Raw genomic sequence first — 15,125 nt, 5'->3', positions numbered from 1 at the left:
TGCCAGACCTCACGTTCACGGACTGTAACCGAATATTTACAACAGGTAAATCTTCGGACTTTGAATTTGACCATCGCACAGTCCAGATCTTAACCGGATAGAACATTTTTGTGGGACATAATTGGCAGAAGACTACGACAGCGTTTGCCACCTCCTAGAACCGTACAAGAGATAGAAACAGTAGCTCTCGAGATTTGGAATGATATTGGTCGAGACCAAATAACTACCTCATTTGTAATATAAAAGTACATATCTCTTTTATTATAGAGTATAAGCGAATGAATCAAAAAACAAAATGTTAAGAAAGCCTAAGACTACAATTGAGTTCTAATTTAAATATTTTATATATGCTAGAATATTGCACAGTGTGTTCGAACTTTAAGGAAAAAACACAGTATGATTATAACACCCGATATAAAATGACATTTACCTGTCTAGCAACAATATTATTACATCGATTTTTTTTTTAAATAATAAGGCTATAAAATACTGAAAAAATCACTCAAATCGAACAACAGGTTTAGGAAATTCGAGACGTCTAACGTGTATAATTCATCGAGTGACCCGATTTTTTTGCTCGCAAGTGTATACAAACATAACATATTTTCTAAGACAAGAGCTTGACGATATTGCTAAGAGTCACAAAGGTATCTTACAAAAAATGTAGATTTTCGTCTTCGATTTCGCTTTCCCCATTGCCTCGACTACTGTGAGCTTAACACAATAGAATTGCTTTGAGCTCTAGTTAAGTGAGAAGTTGACCAGAAAGACAATTGGAAGATATTTATCGAGAGTGATATCGAAGACGTGAATATGTGGAAAATTGACGATATTGTGATGATTTAATTGAATCTGATATTGATATTTTGAGTCTGATTCAGATTTAAATTGTGTTAAACTTATTTATTCCGTTTGCTTTGAGCCTTTACCTTATTTCTATTACTTTACTGTTAGGGGTGAAAATACTTATGTCAATTGGTTTTTTGTTTTGATTACGAAAAATGAAATAAAACAAAAACAATAGGTGCATTATAAAGATAATATTTCATTATTTCTTTATATAGAGAAATAACTTTTAAATCTACCTTTAGTATAACTGGTATGCTCCTGAGACAAAACCCTTAAAAATACAAAATAAAAACAACAAAACCACAGTGTTTATTTAAAAAATACTATAAAACAATATGTATTTTTAGTGAGATTCTATTGCATGAACGCACCTTCCACTGTTCCATTGTTCGGGTTCGAGGATCGGCTAAACATATGCAAGTAGAAACAAGTAAAAAAAGTTTTTTCGTGAGAGAAATGGAAAATTATAATTGGAATCCATACCATTACCTGATCATATTACAGAGCCTTCTCTTTATAATGTACGGCAAAAAAATATACCACCAATATATTAGTATAGAATTGAAAAAAACAATCTCTAAATAGTAAACACAACAAAATATGTATTTTTGTTTTAAATGGTAAAATATTTTTGTACTACATCTCACAAAACAGACATATTGGAATGTATCATCCTCCACTTCAACTTTTTATTCTAGACTTGTAAGTGATTTTTTATTGCATGTAAATTTAAGGAGAACAAGAGCTTAAAGGGTCCCATTCACGTTGAGATCGGTATCGATACATGTATCGTGACAAGTTGCGATACACTTATCATCCAAATGATTATAAAATTTATTTACGAATGAATGATATATTATTTAATAATTTATTGGGTATAATAAAATCAAAAATAAAGAAAAATATCTACATGAGAGATGCAGTAAAACGTAGAATAGTAATGACTAAAACTACTTTTATGAAAATGAAGTCATTTGTTTGCAATAATCATCTCAGTTTAGAACTAAGACAAAGAATGGTTAAGTGCTATGTTTGGTCTGTATTTTTGTATGGTGCAGAAGTGAGGACGCTAAAAATATCGATCATGAACAGAATTGAAACATTGGAAATGTGGTTTCATAGAGGTATGCTGAAGATACCTTAAACGGCAAGAAAAACTAATCAAGAAGTACTAAGGAGGGCTAACAAAGATAGAGAACTGCCAAAGAATGTTAAACACCGGAAAATGTCTTATTTGAGACTACAGTAAGGGGAAATCGATGTAAAATATTACAAGTATAGTGGAGTCACTGAAGGTTTTCACCTCCGATTTCGTTGAACCTTCATCGATTTTCATGAAAATTGTTGAGTAGTTAGAAGATGATGCCAACTTGCGTTTTTACCCTGGGGGTGGATGCCACCCCTTCTCGGGGGTGAAATTTTATATATTAAAAATAATACCAGAAATCGATAGAGGGGCAACTTCTAAGCAAAATTTGTTATATAAAGTTATTAACATAAATCAATACTTTTTGAGTTATTAAATATCAAATATTTTATTTTTTCTTAAAAAAAATGCATGTTTTAAAGCTGTTTTTCACGTATTACTCAAAAACTATAACCTTTTGTAAAAAAGCTATTATTACCAAAATTAAAGATAATAAAAAATTGAATTGAGTTGTGGGTAATTGAATGTATATTTTTTTCGACGAGTTCTCAAATCTAAATATTCAAGCTTACATAACGGGAAAACGATGCATTTTATATGATATACTTGTTAAGCACTTAAAAAAGTACTTCGGAATACCTATCAAATGAACTCCAGTAGAAGTTAATAGCATCAAAATTAAGCAAGGTATGATGAAAAATAAGAGAACCCTTTCGATGTTTTAGGAAAAAGTGAAAAATAAAACATACGCCATTTCCACAAAAATTAAAATTTGTAGTAATCCTCACAAGAATTTCTTTAGGTTAACATAGTTAGTGATTTCAATAATTTTGACCGGTTTAGAATGCATATTTTTGGAAAAAAAGATATAATTTAAAAAAATCAGAATTTTTAAAATTATCGTACTTTTCATTTTCTTTTGATAATTTTTTTTTCTTTTATGGCATAGACTTGGGTGTCAATTAGCCAGTCACAACTTTTTGTTTTCTATTCATACATAAAGAAGGCAATGAGGTCCTTAGAGTTCCTTAGCAAACTCTTCCACAGCTATCTACTCTTCTTTTGATAACAACTCCAAAAATACTCAATATACGTAAAAAATCATATATAACTAAATTTTAGTTTTTTCTGTTCCAAATACTTTATCCATTTTACTATTTCCGTAGAGTAAAAAATAACCGAGATAGAAACGTTTAATATTTCAATTTTGCTGCGAGAACTATGTAATCGGGGCCATTTAACCTTTTATTTTTAAAAAAGTAAGAGGTTTAAAAGACTAATTTTGAATTTTTTAATAGCTCTTAGAATCAAATTTTAATTAGTTTTTAGGTGAACCTTATATCTTAAAAGTTAACGGAGTTATTTACAAAAAAACAATAACATTTTTTGAAAAATTTTTTAAAAGATACATTTTAAAACATTTTTGGTGCATAAATTTTAATGCTATCAATTTCTTCAACTTTTAATGCTTATTTGATAGATATGTCTATGAACTTTGACAAATTTTTAATAATTTTATGTTATAAAATGCATCATTTTCCCGGTATTTAAGCTTGAATACTTAGATTTGGGTACTCGACGAAAGAAATATACATTCATTTACCTATAACTCACTTTTAGTTAACATTAAAAGGTTTTTCTAGTAAGGAATTTATTTGATTTTTTATTAGCCTCAATTTCGATAATAATAACTTTTTTGCAAAAACTTACAGTTTTTGAGTTATTTATGAAAAATCGGTTAAAAACATACATTTTTCTCACGCAAAATTAAAATCTTTGATCTTTAATAACTCAAAAAGTTTTGATTTATTTTAATAAATTTATATAACAAATTTTGCTTATAATTTTCCCTCTACCGAATTGTGGGGCTATTTTTATTAAAATAATTTTCACCCCCGAGGAGGGGTGGCATCCACCCCCAGAGTAAAAGCGCAAGTTGGCACCATGTCACCTTTGTTCCTTGAGATATCCTCTAACCACTCACCAATTCTCATGCAAATCGATGGAGATTCAACGAAATCGGAGGCAATAGCTCATATCCACCTTCAGTGACTGCACTAGTAATGCTTAACCCGGCATTGGTCGCTAGGTAGATTACTACGCGAGTGGTCGCTCGTGAGATTTTCTCTCACATATCCAAATTTTGCATTTTTTTACAAAGTAAAATTTTTAAAACAGATTTTAAACTTTTTTTATTAACTAATAATAAGAATATAATAATATAACATAATGTAGATAATAATATGATAAAATACAAAAAAATAATAGGAATTAAAACCAATATGAATCAATCTCCGTATCTTCACAATTTACGGCACAGCACACAAGTATAACAAGAATCCTCTGGACAAATTGGTTGATGACAATAATTACAATTTTTTTACATTATTTCAGGTTTTAAGTGAGAAAATAAAATTAATTTTTATACATAGTTGGTGCTGACGGTTGTCGCACGATGAGAGAATCTCTCACATAAAGCGAATTTACTCAGCAATATGGTGATACTACTTAAACTGAGTCACTATCTGAGCGGGCGAGTCTATTAGATTATCGAGAAAGGATAGATAGGAGACAAGAAGGAGCCCCAGCGCGTTGTGCGCAATTTTCTGAAACCGTGAGAGAAAATCTCATATAGCGACCACTGCCGGGTTAAAGGCAAAATAGAGGGCCGAAGCGGTGTCAATGGAACGCCAATTAACAACATTAGATACGCGGACGATACTATCATAATAGCGGACAACCTCCAAGACCTCCAAAAGCTAATGAACAAGATACTTAGTTGAATGTGGAGAAGAATATGGAGTATCAATAAACATCAAGAAAACTAAATTTATGAAGACATCAAAAACCCAAAATAATGATGAAAGCCTGACAATTAATGGTAAAACTTTAGAACAAGTTGAAAACTACAACTATCTTGGCACAATAATTAATCACACAAACGATTACACCAAAGAAATCAAAGTTCGAATAGAGAAAGCACGAACAAACTTCAATAAAATTAGAAAGGTACTTTGTGCAAGAGAAGTGTAATTAGACTTGAGAGTTAGGCTGGCAAGGTGTCATATTTTCTCGACTCTGCTTTACAGGATAGAAGCATGGACACTTGACGCGTCGACTGGTAAAAAGTTGGAAGCATTTGAACTGTGGGTGTATAGAAGAATCCTGAAGATATCATGGACCGAGCATGTAACAAACAACGAAGTCATGAGAAGAGTCAACAAAAGAATAGAAATATTGGAAACCACCAAGGCACGAAAGCTGCAATACCGGGGGCATGTTATGCATAATGAGAGATACAATTTACTTCAATTAATTATGCAAGGGAAAATTGAGGGCAAGCGAAGTGTAGGAAGGAGAAGAATTTCATGGTTGCGTAACTTGAGGGAATGGTACGGATGCACATCAATCGAACTATTCAGAGCAGCAGCATCTAAAATCAAAATAGCCATGATGATTGCCAACCTCCGTCGCGGAGATAGAACGTAAAGAAGAAGAAGAAGAGGTGTGGGAAGAATACAAGCTTCTTGGTTAAAAAACATTCGTGAATGGATTCAGATATCAAATGCAGGACAATTATTCCATATTGCGGAAGATCGAGAAGCCTTCGCAATGGTGATCGCCAAGGTCGGATAATTCTGATATGGCACGTGAAGAAGAAGAATTTCTCCTCAATTACTCGAAAATATTAAGAACTCTTAAATCGGTATCAAGGTTTCACTTCAAGGGGCCTTAAATTCATGTGCGAAAAAACACATTTGGCTTTCGAATGGTTGAATGAGTCATTGCTATTAATTCCAGTGGGTCAAAATGGCGAAAAGCGAATAAGACATCCAGATTTAAGATGGCTGGAGTTGATTCAAGATAAGTAAAATTTTTTATATAACTTCAAAACGAGGTAAATTAATATTTGAATACCGAAGAGTTGTATAACGAAAATATGTTTAATAAGCTAAAACGATTGGGCACGGGCACATGTCCTTTTTTCTTAATAAAATCAAATTAGAACTCTATACCATAACTATAAGATCGAGAATATTGATATCTGCGATTATGTAATTCTAGTTAACATAAGAGAAGAACCGAGATTGGAAAATAACAATGAAGGGCCAGCAATTCTGAAATCTGACATTATAAATGCAATTAATCAACTCAAAACAAATAAAAGTCCAGGTCCACATGGAATATACCTAGAAACGTTTAAATCAATCAGCGAAGAAAATATGGAAATATTTGTCCTTTTATTCGATCGCATTTATGATACAGGTAAAATACCCCATGTTAAATATCAAATATTCATAATTCATATCCGATATTAAACAATATATTTTTATCACCCCGTAGATCACATGAAATAATTTGTTATTATATTTAACCATGTGCGTGCTATTTCATTTGTTTAATTGTTGCAATTCATAAATAATATTTTGGCAATGGACATTAATTTAGCTGACTAAGTAAAAACCTTTGTTCTTTTGTCGTGTGGGCTATGACCCAATTCATGTTGCCAACAAGAGAGAATATACATTTAGAAAATTTATTAGAATCAACTCAACCAGGCAAGATGTGCCTTTAACTTAATTCCTTCGAGTAACTTCAACGAGTTAATTTGTAGCATCATAACAGACTAAAACTAATTCACGTACGAGCCACATATCAGTACAACTACGTTCTCCCGGGTTTGGTTCTACTACCCTGGTGTCAGTCGCTATCAATAAATTTTCTAAGTGCTATTGGTGTTCCAATAAGCCGATCATCCTCCACTGAGCCCGAAGATTAGACACCCCATGACTGGCTAGAGTCAATATTCGTCCCACTAACAAAAAAGCCAAACCCACAACACTGCAATGAGTTCCGTCTGATAAGCCTTAAGAGTCATGCAGTAAAAGTCCTATTAAAAGTCGTACATTACATAATCCTATCTATAGAAAGTGCGAAACAATCATCGAAGACGATCAGTTTGGATTCAGAGCCGGCATGGGGACGAGAGACGCCCTCTTCAATTTTCTAGCCCTCGCCCAAAAATTCTACGACCAACAGAAAGAAATATGTATATGCTTTATAGACTTCGAAAAAGCATTTGATAGAGTAAGACACGACCTTCTATTAGAGCGTTTGCAAGAAGTCGGTTTAGACGGAAAAGATATCAAATTACTAATAAACTTTTACTGGAACCAAAACGCCAGAGTTAGGATCGAAGTACACATCCGCAGAAGTAGAAATTAGGAGGGAAGTTAAACAACGATGTGTTCTGTCGCCTCTGCTGTTTAATCTTTACTCCGAGTTTCTATTTAAAGAGACACTGGAGGATTCCAAGGATGGAGTCAAGGTGAATGGCGTAAATATCAACAGCATCAGATGCTCCGATGATACGGTGTTGATTGCGGATTCCCTACTTGGGTCTACAACGACTCATCGACAAGACTCGACCTGTGAGTAATTTGGTATGAAAATAAACATTAAAAAAACCAAAGTGATGTCAATCCGAAAAACCAAAACGTATCTCAACCTTGCACAATAAATGGACACATTTTAGAACAGGTTAATAGATTTAAGTACCTGGGATGTTAGATCGATAGCAGCCTACATCCTGATCTAGAAATAAGATCGAGAATAGAACAGGCCAGAAAATCTTTCGAGAAAATCAAAAACTGCTTTGTGATTCTCGAATAAAACTCGAAATTCGACTACGTTTATCCCAATGCTACATCTGGTCGACTCTTCTCTATTCAGTTGAGACATGGACCCTTAAAACATCAACCATAAATAAATGGAGGCCTTTGAAATGTGGATCTACCGGAGAATCCTCAAAATTTCATGGACATCGCATACCTCAAACGAAGAAGTGCTGCATAGAATAGGCAAGGAAAGAGAACTTTTTAACACAGTGAAAGTTAGAAAAACATCATACCTATGCCACATACTGAGAAATAATAAGTACCAATATGCTCAACTTATAGTGAAAGGAAAGATCGAGGAAAAGAGAGAACTAGGAAGGAAAATACTGTCGTGGCTTAGAAACACTCGACAATGGACAGGGCTAAATTTTGAACAGCTAATAAGAACAGCTGAAGACAGAGAAGAGTTGCAATTGTAGTAGCTAACCTCCATTGAGGAGACGTCACTTTAAGAAGTTAACAAGCATGTACATCTGGTGTTAAAAGGATTAAAATAAACTTCGATAAAATTTGACCCTTAAATTTACACGAAATAAAAATAATCTCTCTTAGATTAGAAAAGAATAATATATATTTTTGTGTGATGTAATTTTTTCCAATAAATGCTGTATTACAAATCTATTTACCTCTCTAGTTTTTTGCTTTTTCTCCTCTTTTTCTTTTTAACATCCTCGCTTGATAAACTAGAAAAAAGTAATCATGTTTTACATTTAAACACAATTACGACTGTTTAATAAGTACCTGAAAGTCAATGGAACTATAAAATGACAATAATTCAAACCTAGATCCATATATATTGAGACAGTAGTAATAGTTCGCGCTTGTACAAATCTGTAATCAGGCCTGTCATTACGTCCATCACAGAAACAAGACATGAAACTAGCACAATATAAGGATCCTTAGAAACAAATAAAATCAGAATCCTAAGAAGAGTAACAGGTAACACATATCAGAAATATGTGCAGAATAATATACAGGGTGTCCCGAAAAGATTGGTCATAAATTATACCACACATTCTGGGGTCAAAAATAGTTCGATTGAACCTAACTTACCTTAGTACAAATGTGTTCATAAAAAAGTTACGGCCCTTTGAAATTACAAAATGAAAATCGATTTTTTTCAATACATCGAAAACTATTAAAGTTTTTTTTATTGAAAATGGACACGTATCATTCTTATGGCAGGAACATCTTAAAACAAAATTATAGTGAAATTTGTCCACCATATAAAAATTTTATGGGGGTTTTGTTCAATTAAACCCCCCCAAACTTTTGTGTATGTTCCAAGTAATTTATTATTGTAGTACCGTCAGTTAAACACAACGTTTTTAAAACTTTTTTGCCTCTCAGTATTTTTTCGATAAGCCAGTTTTTATCGAATTGCGGCTTCTTTTTTAATATATTTACATAAAAATTTTATCGGGGTTTTGTTCCTTTAAACCCCCCAAATGTTTGTGTACGTTCCAATTAAACTTTTATTGTGGTACCATTAGTTAAACACAGTGTTTTTAAAACTTTTTGCCTCATGGTATTTTTTTGATAAGTCACCTTTTATCGAGATGTGGCTTCTTTTTTAAAATATACCTGAAAATGTAAATTACAAATAAATTTTCAGATTATTAACAGGCCTCTATAATCGTACTTAACCATATACACATATGTGGTGGATTCGACAAATATTCAAAATATCTCGATAAACACTGGCTTATTGAAAAAGTACTAAGAGGCAAAAAAGTTTTAAAAACATTGTATTTAACTAATGGTGCCACAATAATAATTTAATTGGAACGTACACAAAAGTTTGGGGGGGGGGTTTAAGTGAACAAAACCCCCATAAAATTTTTATAGGTTGCACAAATTTCACTTTAATTTTTTTTTAAGATGCTGTTGCCATGAGAATGCCACATGTCCATTTTCAATAAAAAATCTCTAAAAGTTTTCGGTATATGAAAAAAAAATCGATTTTCATTTTGTAACTTCAAAGGGCTGTAACTTTTTTTGTGTGCATTATTGTATATAGGTAAGTGAGGTTCAGTCAACCTATTTTTGACCACAGAATCTGTGGTATAATTTATGACCAAATCTTTTCGGGACACCGTGTATAACATAAAAAAGTGGGTGCAATAAGATGCAAATAAGGTGCAAAGATATATGTACTAAAAGCCACAGTGAGAATGCAGTGTAGGTGGCATAGAGCATGTGTTTCTTACGCGAGAACGGCCAACCACGTTGCCGGTTTGCCCCGAGCGTGGCATCAGGACCGGTGATTTCTCAGTCTATCGCCAAACTACCACGCACCTACCACTGTGCCGACATCAGCGGCAGCGCTGCGCGTCGTAAGACCAACACTACATTCTAACTGTGGCTTCTACTTTAGGAAAGAAGGAAATTGATAGAATGGCAGAAAATAGTAAAGTTAAATCTACGAGACAAATGACCAATCGGAAAAAGAGGTACAGGTCGACCTAGAAAGAGATTAAATGAAATATTATAAACATAATATTAGGCAACGATGAAGATAAACGGGCAAAATACCTAAATGAAACAAGGTAATACTTATCAGACTTTTTTCAAGTATTATATTTAACACAAAAATACTTGAATCCAAAAGCATTATATCTAATATAATTTTAATACCGAGCATTCAGTGATTGGGTATATACAGTGATGAGTGCCAAAATAACGCAAAATATAGAAATCATTTTAAGTTGTGAGATAGTATGAGATAAAGCTAGTTCTTATACGTGGCTAGTTGACTTCAGTCATAACTATACGTATGACGTTAAAAGAGATTTTATTTTAATGTCCCATGTTATTCGTTTCGGCTGACACAAATAAACGTCAAATAAACTTCATTTCAAACTAAAATTTGGCTTATTAAAGCAGCTTGTGTAATAATGGTCGGCAGTTATTCCTGGACGAGAAAAGTATTTTTTTATAGCCTTTTTTTTCTATTCGAATTGTCGAATAAAGGCCTCTCCCATTTCTCGCCATTCATCCCTGTTGTGCGTGAGGCGTTTCCACATTGGTCCTGCGACTCTTCTGATGTCATCGCTCCAGCGCATTTGAGGTCTTCCTCTGGGTCTCTTCGCTTCGTACGGTCGCCAGTTTCCAACTTCTTTGCTCCATCTACCATTTTCGAGAAGTTCGTTGTGTCCAGCCCGTTTAATTTAGCCGCTTGTTCCACGGCATCCCTTACTTTTGTTTTGTTTCGGGTTGCTTCGTTTGCTTGCCGATCTATGAGTGAGGCAAATAAACGAAGCAACCCGAAACAAAACAAAAGTAAGGGATGCCGTGGAAAAAGTATTTACCTTTGTTGTATTTGTCCCATATCAACTCCAAATTGTAGGAGAATAAGGGGTTTTTCCTTTATTCCGAGAGGATGAGCTGGCCAAATACCCAAGTACAGTAAAACTAAGTTGTCTGCAACCGCGAGGAGAAGAGATAGGCGAGCGGCACACCCCTAATTTGAGGCTTAAGCAAGAATCATATTATCCGTTCCGGCACGTAGCGTTTCGTTTCCGAAAAATATTGATTTTAATGGTTTTAAATATGAACAATTCATACTGTCCGGAGCGTATAGTATCAGACAACTCTTTGTAAAATCAGGTTTTTCGGAGACTACGCTACGTGCCGGAACGGTGCGGGCATGATAATATGATTCTTCCTTTAGAAATCGAAAAAGTGACCATGATAGGTGAATGGCAAACTTTGGTCATTCTTTATATCTTCGAGGTCACTAAATTCGAATATGAAGTTTATTTTTATCTAGAATTGGTGTAACATGTTCAAAAATCATATTTTATGCAAAAATGCGAAAAATCAATTTTGATGATTTTTCATATTTACCTCGCTGTATCTTTGGTCGCTGTAAATATTTCCCTTTGAAAATTCTACTGTGTCATCTTTAAAGTATGTATTTAGATAACAACGAGCAATAAAATATAATTCATGAAGAAATTTTGTGGAAGATTTTAAGTCAAAATATGCAATACGAAAAAAGTTATGTGACTTTATATACGAGTGGCACTCCCCCCAAAAAAACGCTTATTTTTCGAGATACTGACCACGGTTTGGTGAGTGGCTAATTTTGGTCTTACTTAATGTTTTTGGTGGTGCTGAAAACGAAAATGAGGTTTATTTTGAATTTTAGATAGGGGAACATTGTCAAAATCGCAATTTTACCCTAAAAACAAAAAAAAAATGAAATCACGATTTTCTTAAAATTATTTGTACCCTATATTTTAACATAAACTTGATTAAGAAGCTCAATTTCAAATTTTGTCACTCAACTTTTGCGATTAAATTTTGCAATTCAGGAATCTGCACCTTTTACTTTAAAGCAACTCATAACTATTATTGTAATAAGACAGAAAGATTGAAACAGGTACCATTGTCTTCAGAAAGGTAGAAATATATACTATAAAAATTTCAGAAAAAAATATTAAAATGAAACAGAGTTGTAGCGAGTTAAACGCAAAAAATGTGATTTCATTTTTTTTTAATTTTTAGGGTAAAATTGCGATTATGCTAATGTTCCCCCACGAAGAATTCAAGATAAACCTAATTTTCGTTATCAGCACCATCAAAAACATACAGTATGACCAAAATTAGCCATTCACCACACCGTGGTCATCACACCACACAGTATCTATCACACAGTATCGAGAAATAAGCATTTTTTGGGGTGTGCCGCTCGTCTATAAAGTCACATAACTTTTTTTTGTATTGCATATTTTGACTTAAAATTTTCCAAAAGTCTTCTTTATGAATTATATTTTATTCCTGTGTTGTGTTGGTTAAAATTATAAACTAAAAAGTTTGTCACTCAACTTTTTTAAGTAAACATGAAACTTACGAAAACTGACGACAAAATTAATTTTAATTTGTTTAAATATTTTGGATAAAGCTCGTTGTTTCAAAAGGAAATATTTACAGCGACCAAAGATACAGCGAGGTAAAGTTGAAAAATCATCAAAATTTCGCATTTTTGCATAAAATTTAATTTTTGAACATGTTCCACCAATTCTACATAAAAACAAACTTCATATTCAGATTCAGTGACCTCGGTAAAGAATGACCAAAATTGGCCATTCACCTTAAAGTTGGTTTTCGTGGTCGGTATAACGTAATTTTAGGGGTTGCTGCCGCTCGCCTAAGATGACAGACGTTCGTTTATGCGGTGCAAGTGACCTTGAGGGTTTTTGTTAACTCTACCTGTAGGTGGAGGGAAGTAAACTAAAGAAGAAGAAGGTATACATAACATAATAAAACTAGGTTAGGGAGAACGTCATACGTACAATTATGACTGAAGTCAACTAGCTCTTAAGCCAAGGTCTAAAGGTGGAAACTCTCGATAGTGGTAATGTAATTTAGATTAAATTATAGGATTCTAATGATCTTTTCCCTCCTCTACTAATTTCATGTCTTTTTATTATTATGTATTCCATCTTTTGCGTTACTTTGTATATCTTTTCCATCACTGTATAGTGAATTTTAGATTTGAACGAGTTGGATTTATAGGCCTGGATCCCGCGTACCAAAAAAAGTTGATTAATAGCAAGCTGAAAATTTGATAATAGCTTAACGGTGTCTAGTCGGACAAACTTTGATGCACGGGAACACTGGAACAGGAGAAGTTTTAATTGTGGAACAGTTTAAAAATTTGGAACGTCAGATTACGAAAACGTCCCATGTATTTTGTCGGACAGAACATCCAATTGATTTGTTACCCTTTCATTAAACTCTCATGCAAAAATCAGACTACTATTACTAACCAACATGATTCCTGTCATTTGACATGCTCTTCGTATTCCACTCATTAAAATGTCCAGTTGGTGATAAAATACCAGTCTGATTTTTGCATGAGAGTTTAATGAAATGGCAACAAATCAATTGGAAGTTCTGTCCGACAAAATACATGGAACGTTTTCGTAGTCTGACGTTCCAAATTTTTATCCTGTTCCACAATTAAAACTTCCCCTGTTCCAGTGTTTCCATACATCAAAGATTGTCCGACTAGACACCGTTACGCTATTAACAATTTTTCAGCTTGCTATTAATCAACTTTTTTTTGGTACGCGGGATCCAGGTCTATTAGATCCGAAGTAACGATTGGGTTTACCATGCCATTATCTCATTAATTGCGTATGGAATCATCTCGGATATACGCAACTTTTGTAACAAATTATGAAGATAATGTTCAAAATATATTACACTGTTTCAGGTATTTATCAAACAATCCTTATAATTTATGCGAATATTAATTTTACTGCAAATTAAATTAAAAAATTAAATAGGAGTATTAAAACAGAAAAAGAACAAGCAAAATTAAAACGCGTTGAAGCTAAAACGCTAAACTAAAACAGCATTTAAAATCAATTATTGCTTTTTTGTCTTTTAAAGCATGTGACGATATACAAAATTTCATTTTAAGATAGCCTAAGAATATTAAGCAGTCAATTTTAAGCTCATTTTTAGATTATTATAAATTGTAATTATAATTGTCAATTATAAATTGTAAAATTCCCTCATCTTCTTTAGTCTCAGCATCCGTTATGGCTTGCAAATTTTAGAAGCCTCAGAGGTGTAACCAGAGAAGGTTCCCATTGTTTTTTTTTTTCAATCTGGTGGGATGTGGAGTAATATTTTTAATATTGTTTTATGTGCTATTAGATTGAAAACTTAGTCTTTTACTAGCAGTTGCCGCTAGAGCATCCCTGCCATTTCGTTCGTTGCAATCCGCAACTACACGCCAGGGTTTGTCCTGGTTGGGTCAGAGAGAGAGCAGCATATGTGCCTCCTGATGAGAGACTAATAAGTTCGAAACCGGTAGAGGTGCTTGCTACACTCTCTGATTGAACTAAAATATGATGTGGCTGTAGTATTGTGTTGCAACGAAATTGAAAATGGTTATTCATTTTTAATTTAGATGTTTACTCCGAGTGGAGTACGAAGAGAACCATTCTCGTTGGAACTTTACCGTGCTGAGCAGATGGAACGTGAATTATAAATTGAAAAATACCCTCATCTTCTTTAGTCTCAGCATCCGTTATGGCTTGCAAATTTTAGAAGCCTCGGAGGTGTAACCAGAAAAGGTTCCCATTGTTTTCAATCTGGTGGGATTGGAGTAATATTTTTAATATTGTTTTATGTGCTATTAGATTCAAAACTTAGTCTTTTTTTTTTATTTTTAGAGTTTGTGAAATGTGAGAGCTTTTATTTTCTGGCCATCTTTCCTACGGCAACTTTTGCTAGATCACGTTAGGTTCGTTTTATTTCTTCCTGTAGTGGCCCTGCGTTTGTGATCAATGATCCCACATATAAATATGAGCTCACAAACTCAATCCGGTCAATCGTAGTTTTGTGTGGATAGTTGTTATGTAGTCTATCTACTATCATGATCTTTGTCTTTGATATGTGTAACTGCAGACCAAATACAGTCGGAAAAA

At 33.5% G+C, this 15,125-nt stretch overlaps 1 protein-coding gene across 4 annotated transcripts in view; it reads right to left on the bottom strand.

The window, feature by feature from the left end:
* Positions 1-15,125, bottom strand: part of LOC114328565 (serine/arginine repetitive matrix protein 2) — a 186,230-nt gene that overhangs the window by 64,271 nt on the left and 106,834 nt on the right. For 2 of the 4 annotated variants that reach the window (XM_028277446.2, XM_050655590.1), the window contains one exon: positions 8,301-8,357. The exons of the other annotated variants lie outside the window; for them this stretch is intronic. In XM_028277446.2, coding sequence (XP_028133247.2) covers positions 8,301-8,357 — 57 coding nt within the window. The remainder of the gene's footprint in view (positions 1-8,300; positions 8,358-15,125) is intronic. 4 annotated transcript variants of the gene reach the window in all.

This window comes from Diabrotica virgifera, chromosome 7 (genome assembly GCF_917563875.1).
Source record: "Diabrotica virgifera virgifera chromosome 7, PGI_DIABVI_V3a".
Taxonomy (NCBI): Eukaryota; Metazoa; Arthropoda; class Insecta; order Coleoptera; family Chrysomelidae; genus Diabrotica; species Diabrotica virgifera.
This window is presented reverse-complemented; position numbering and strand designations above follow the sequence as displayed.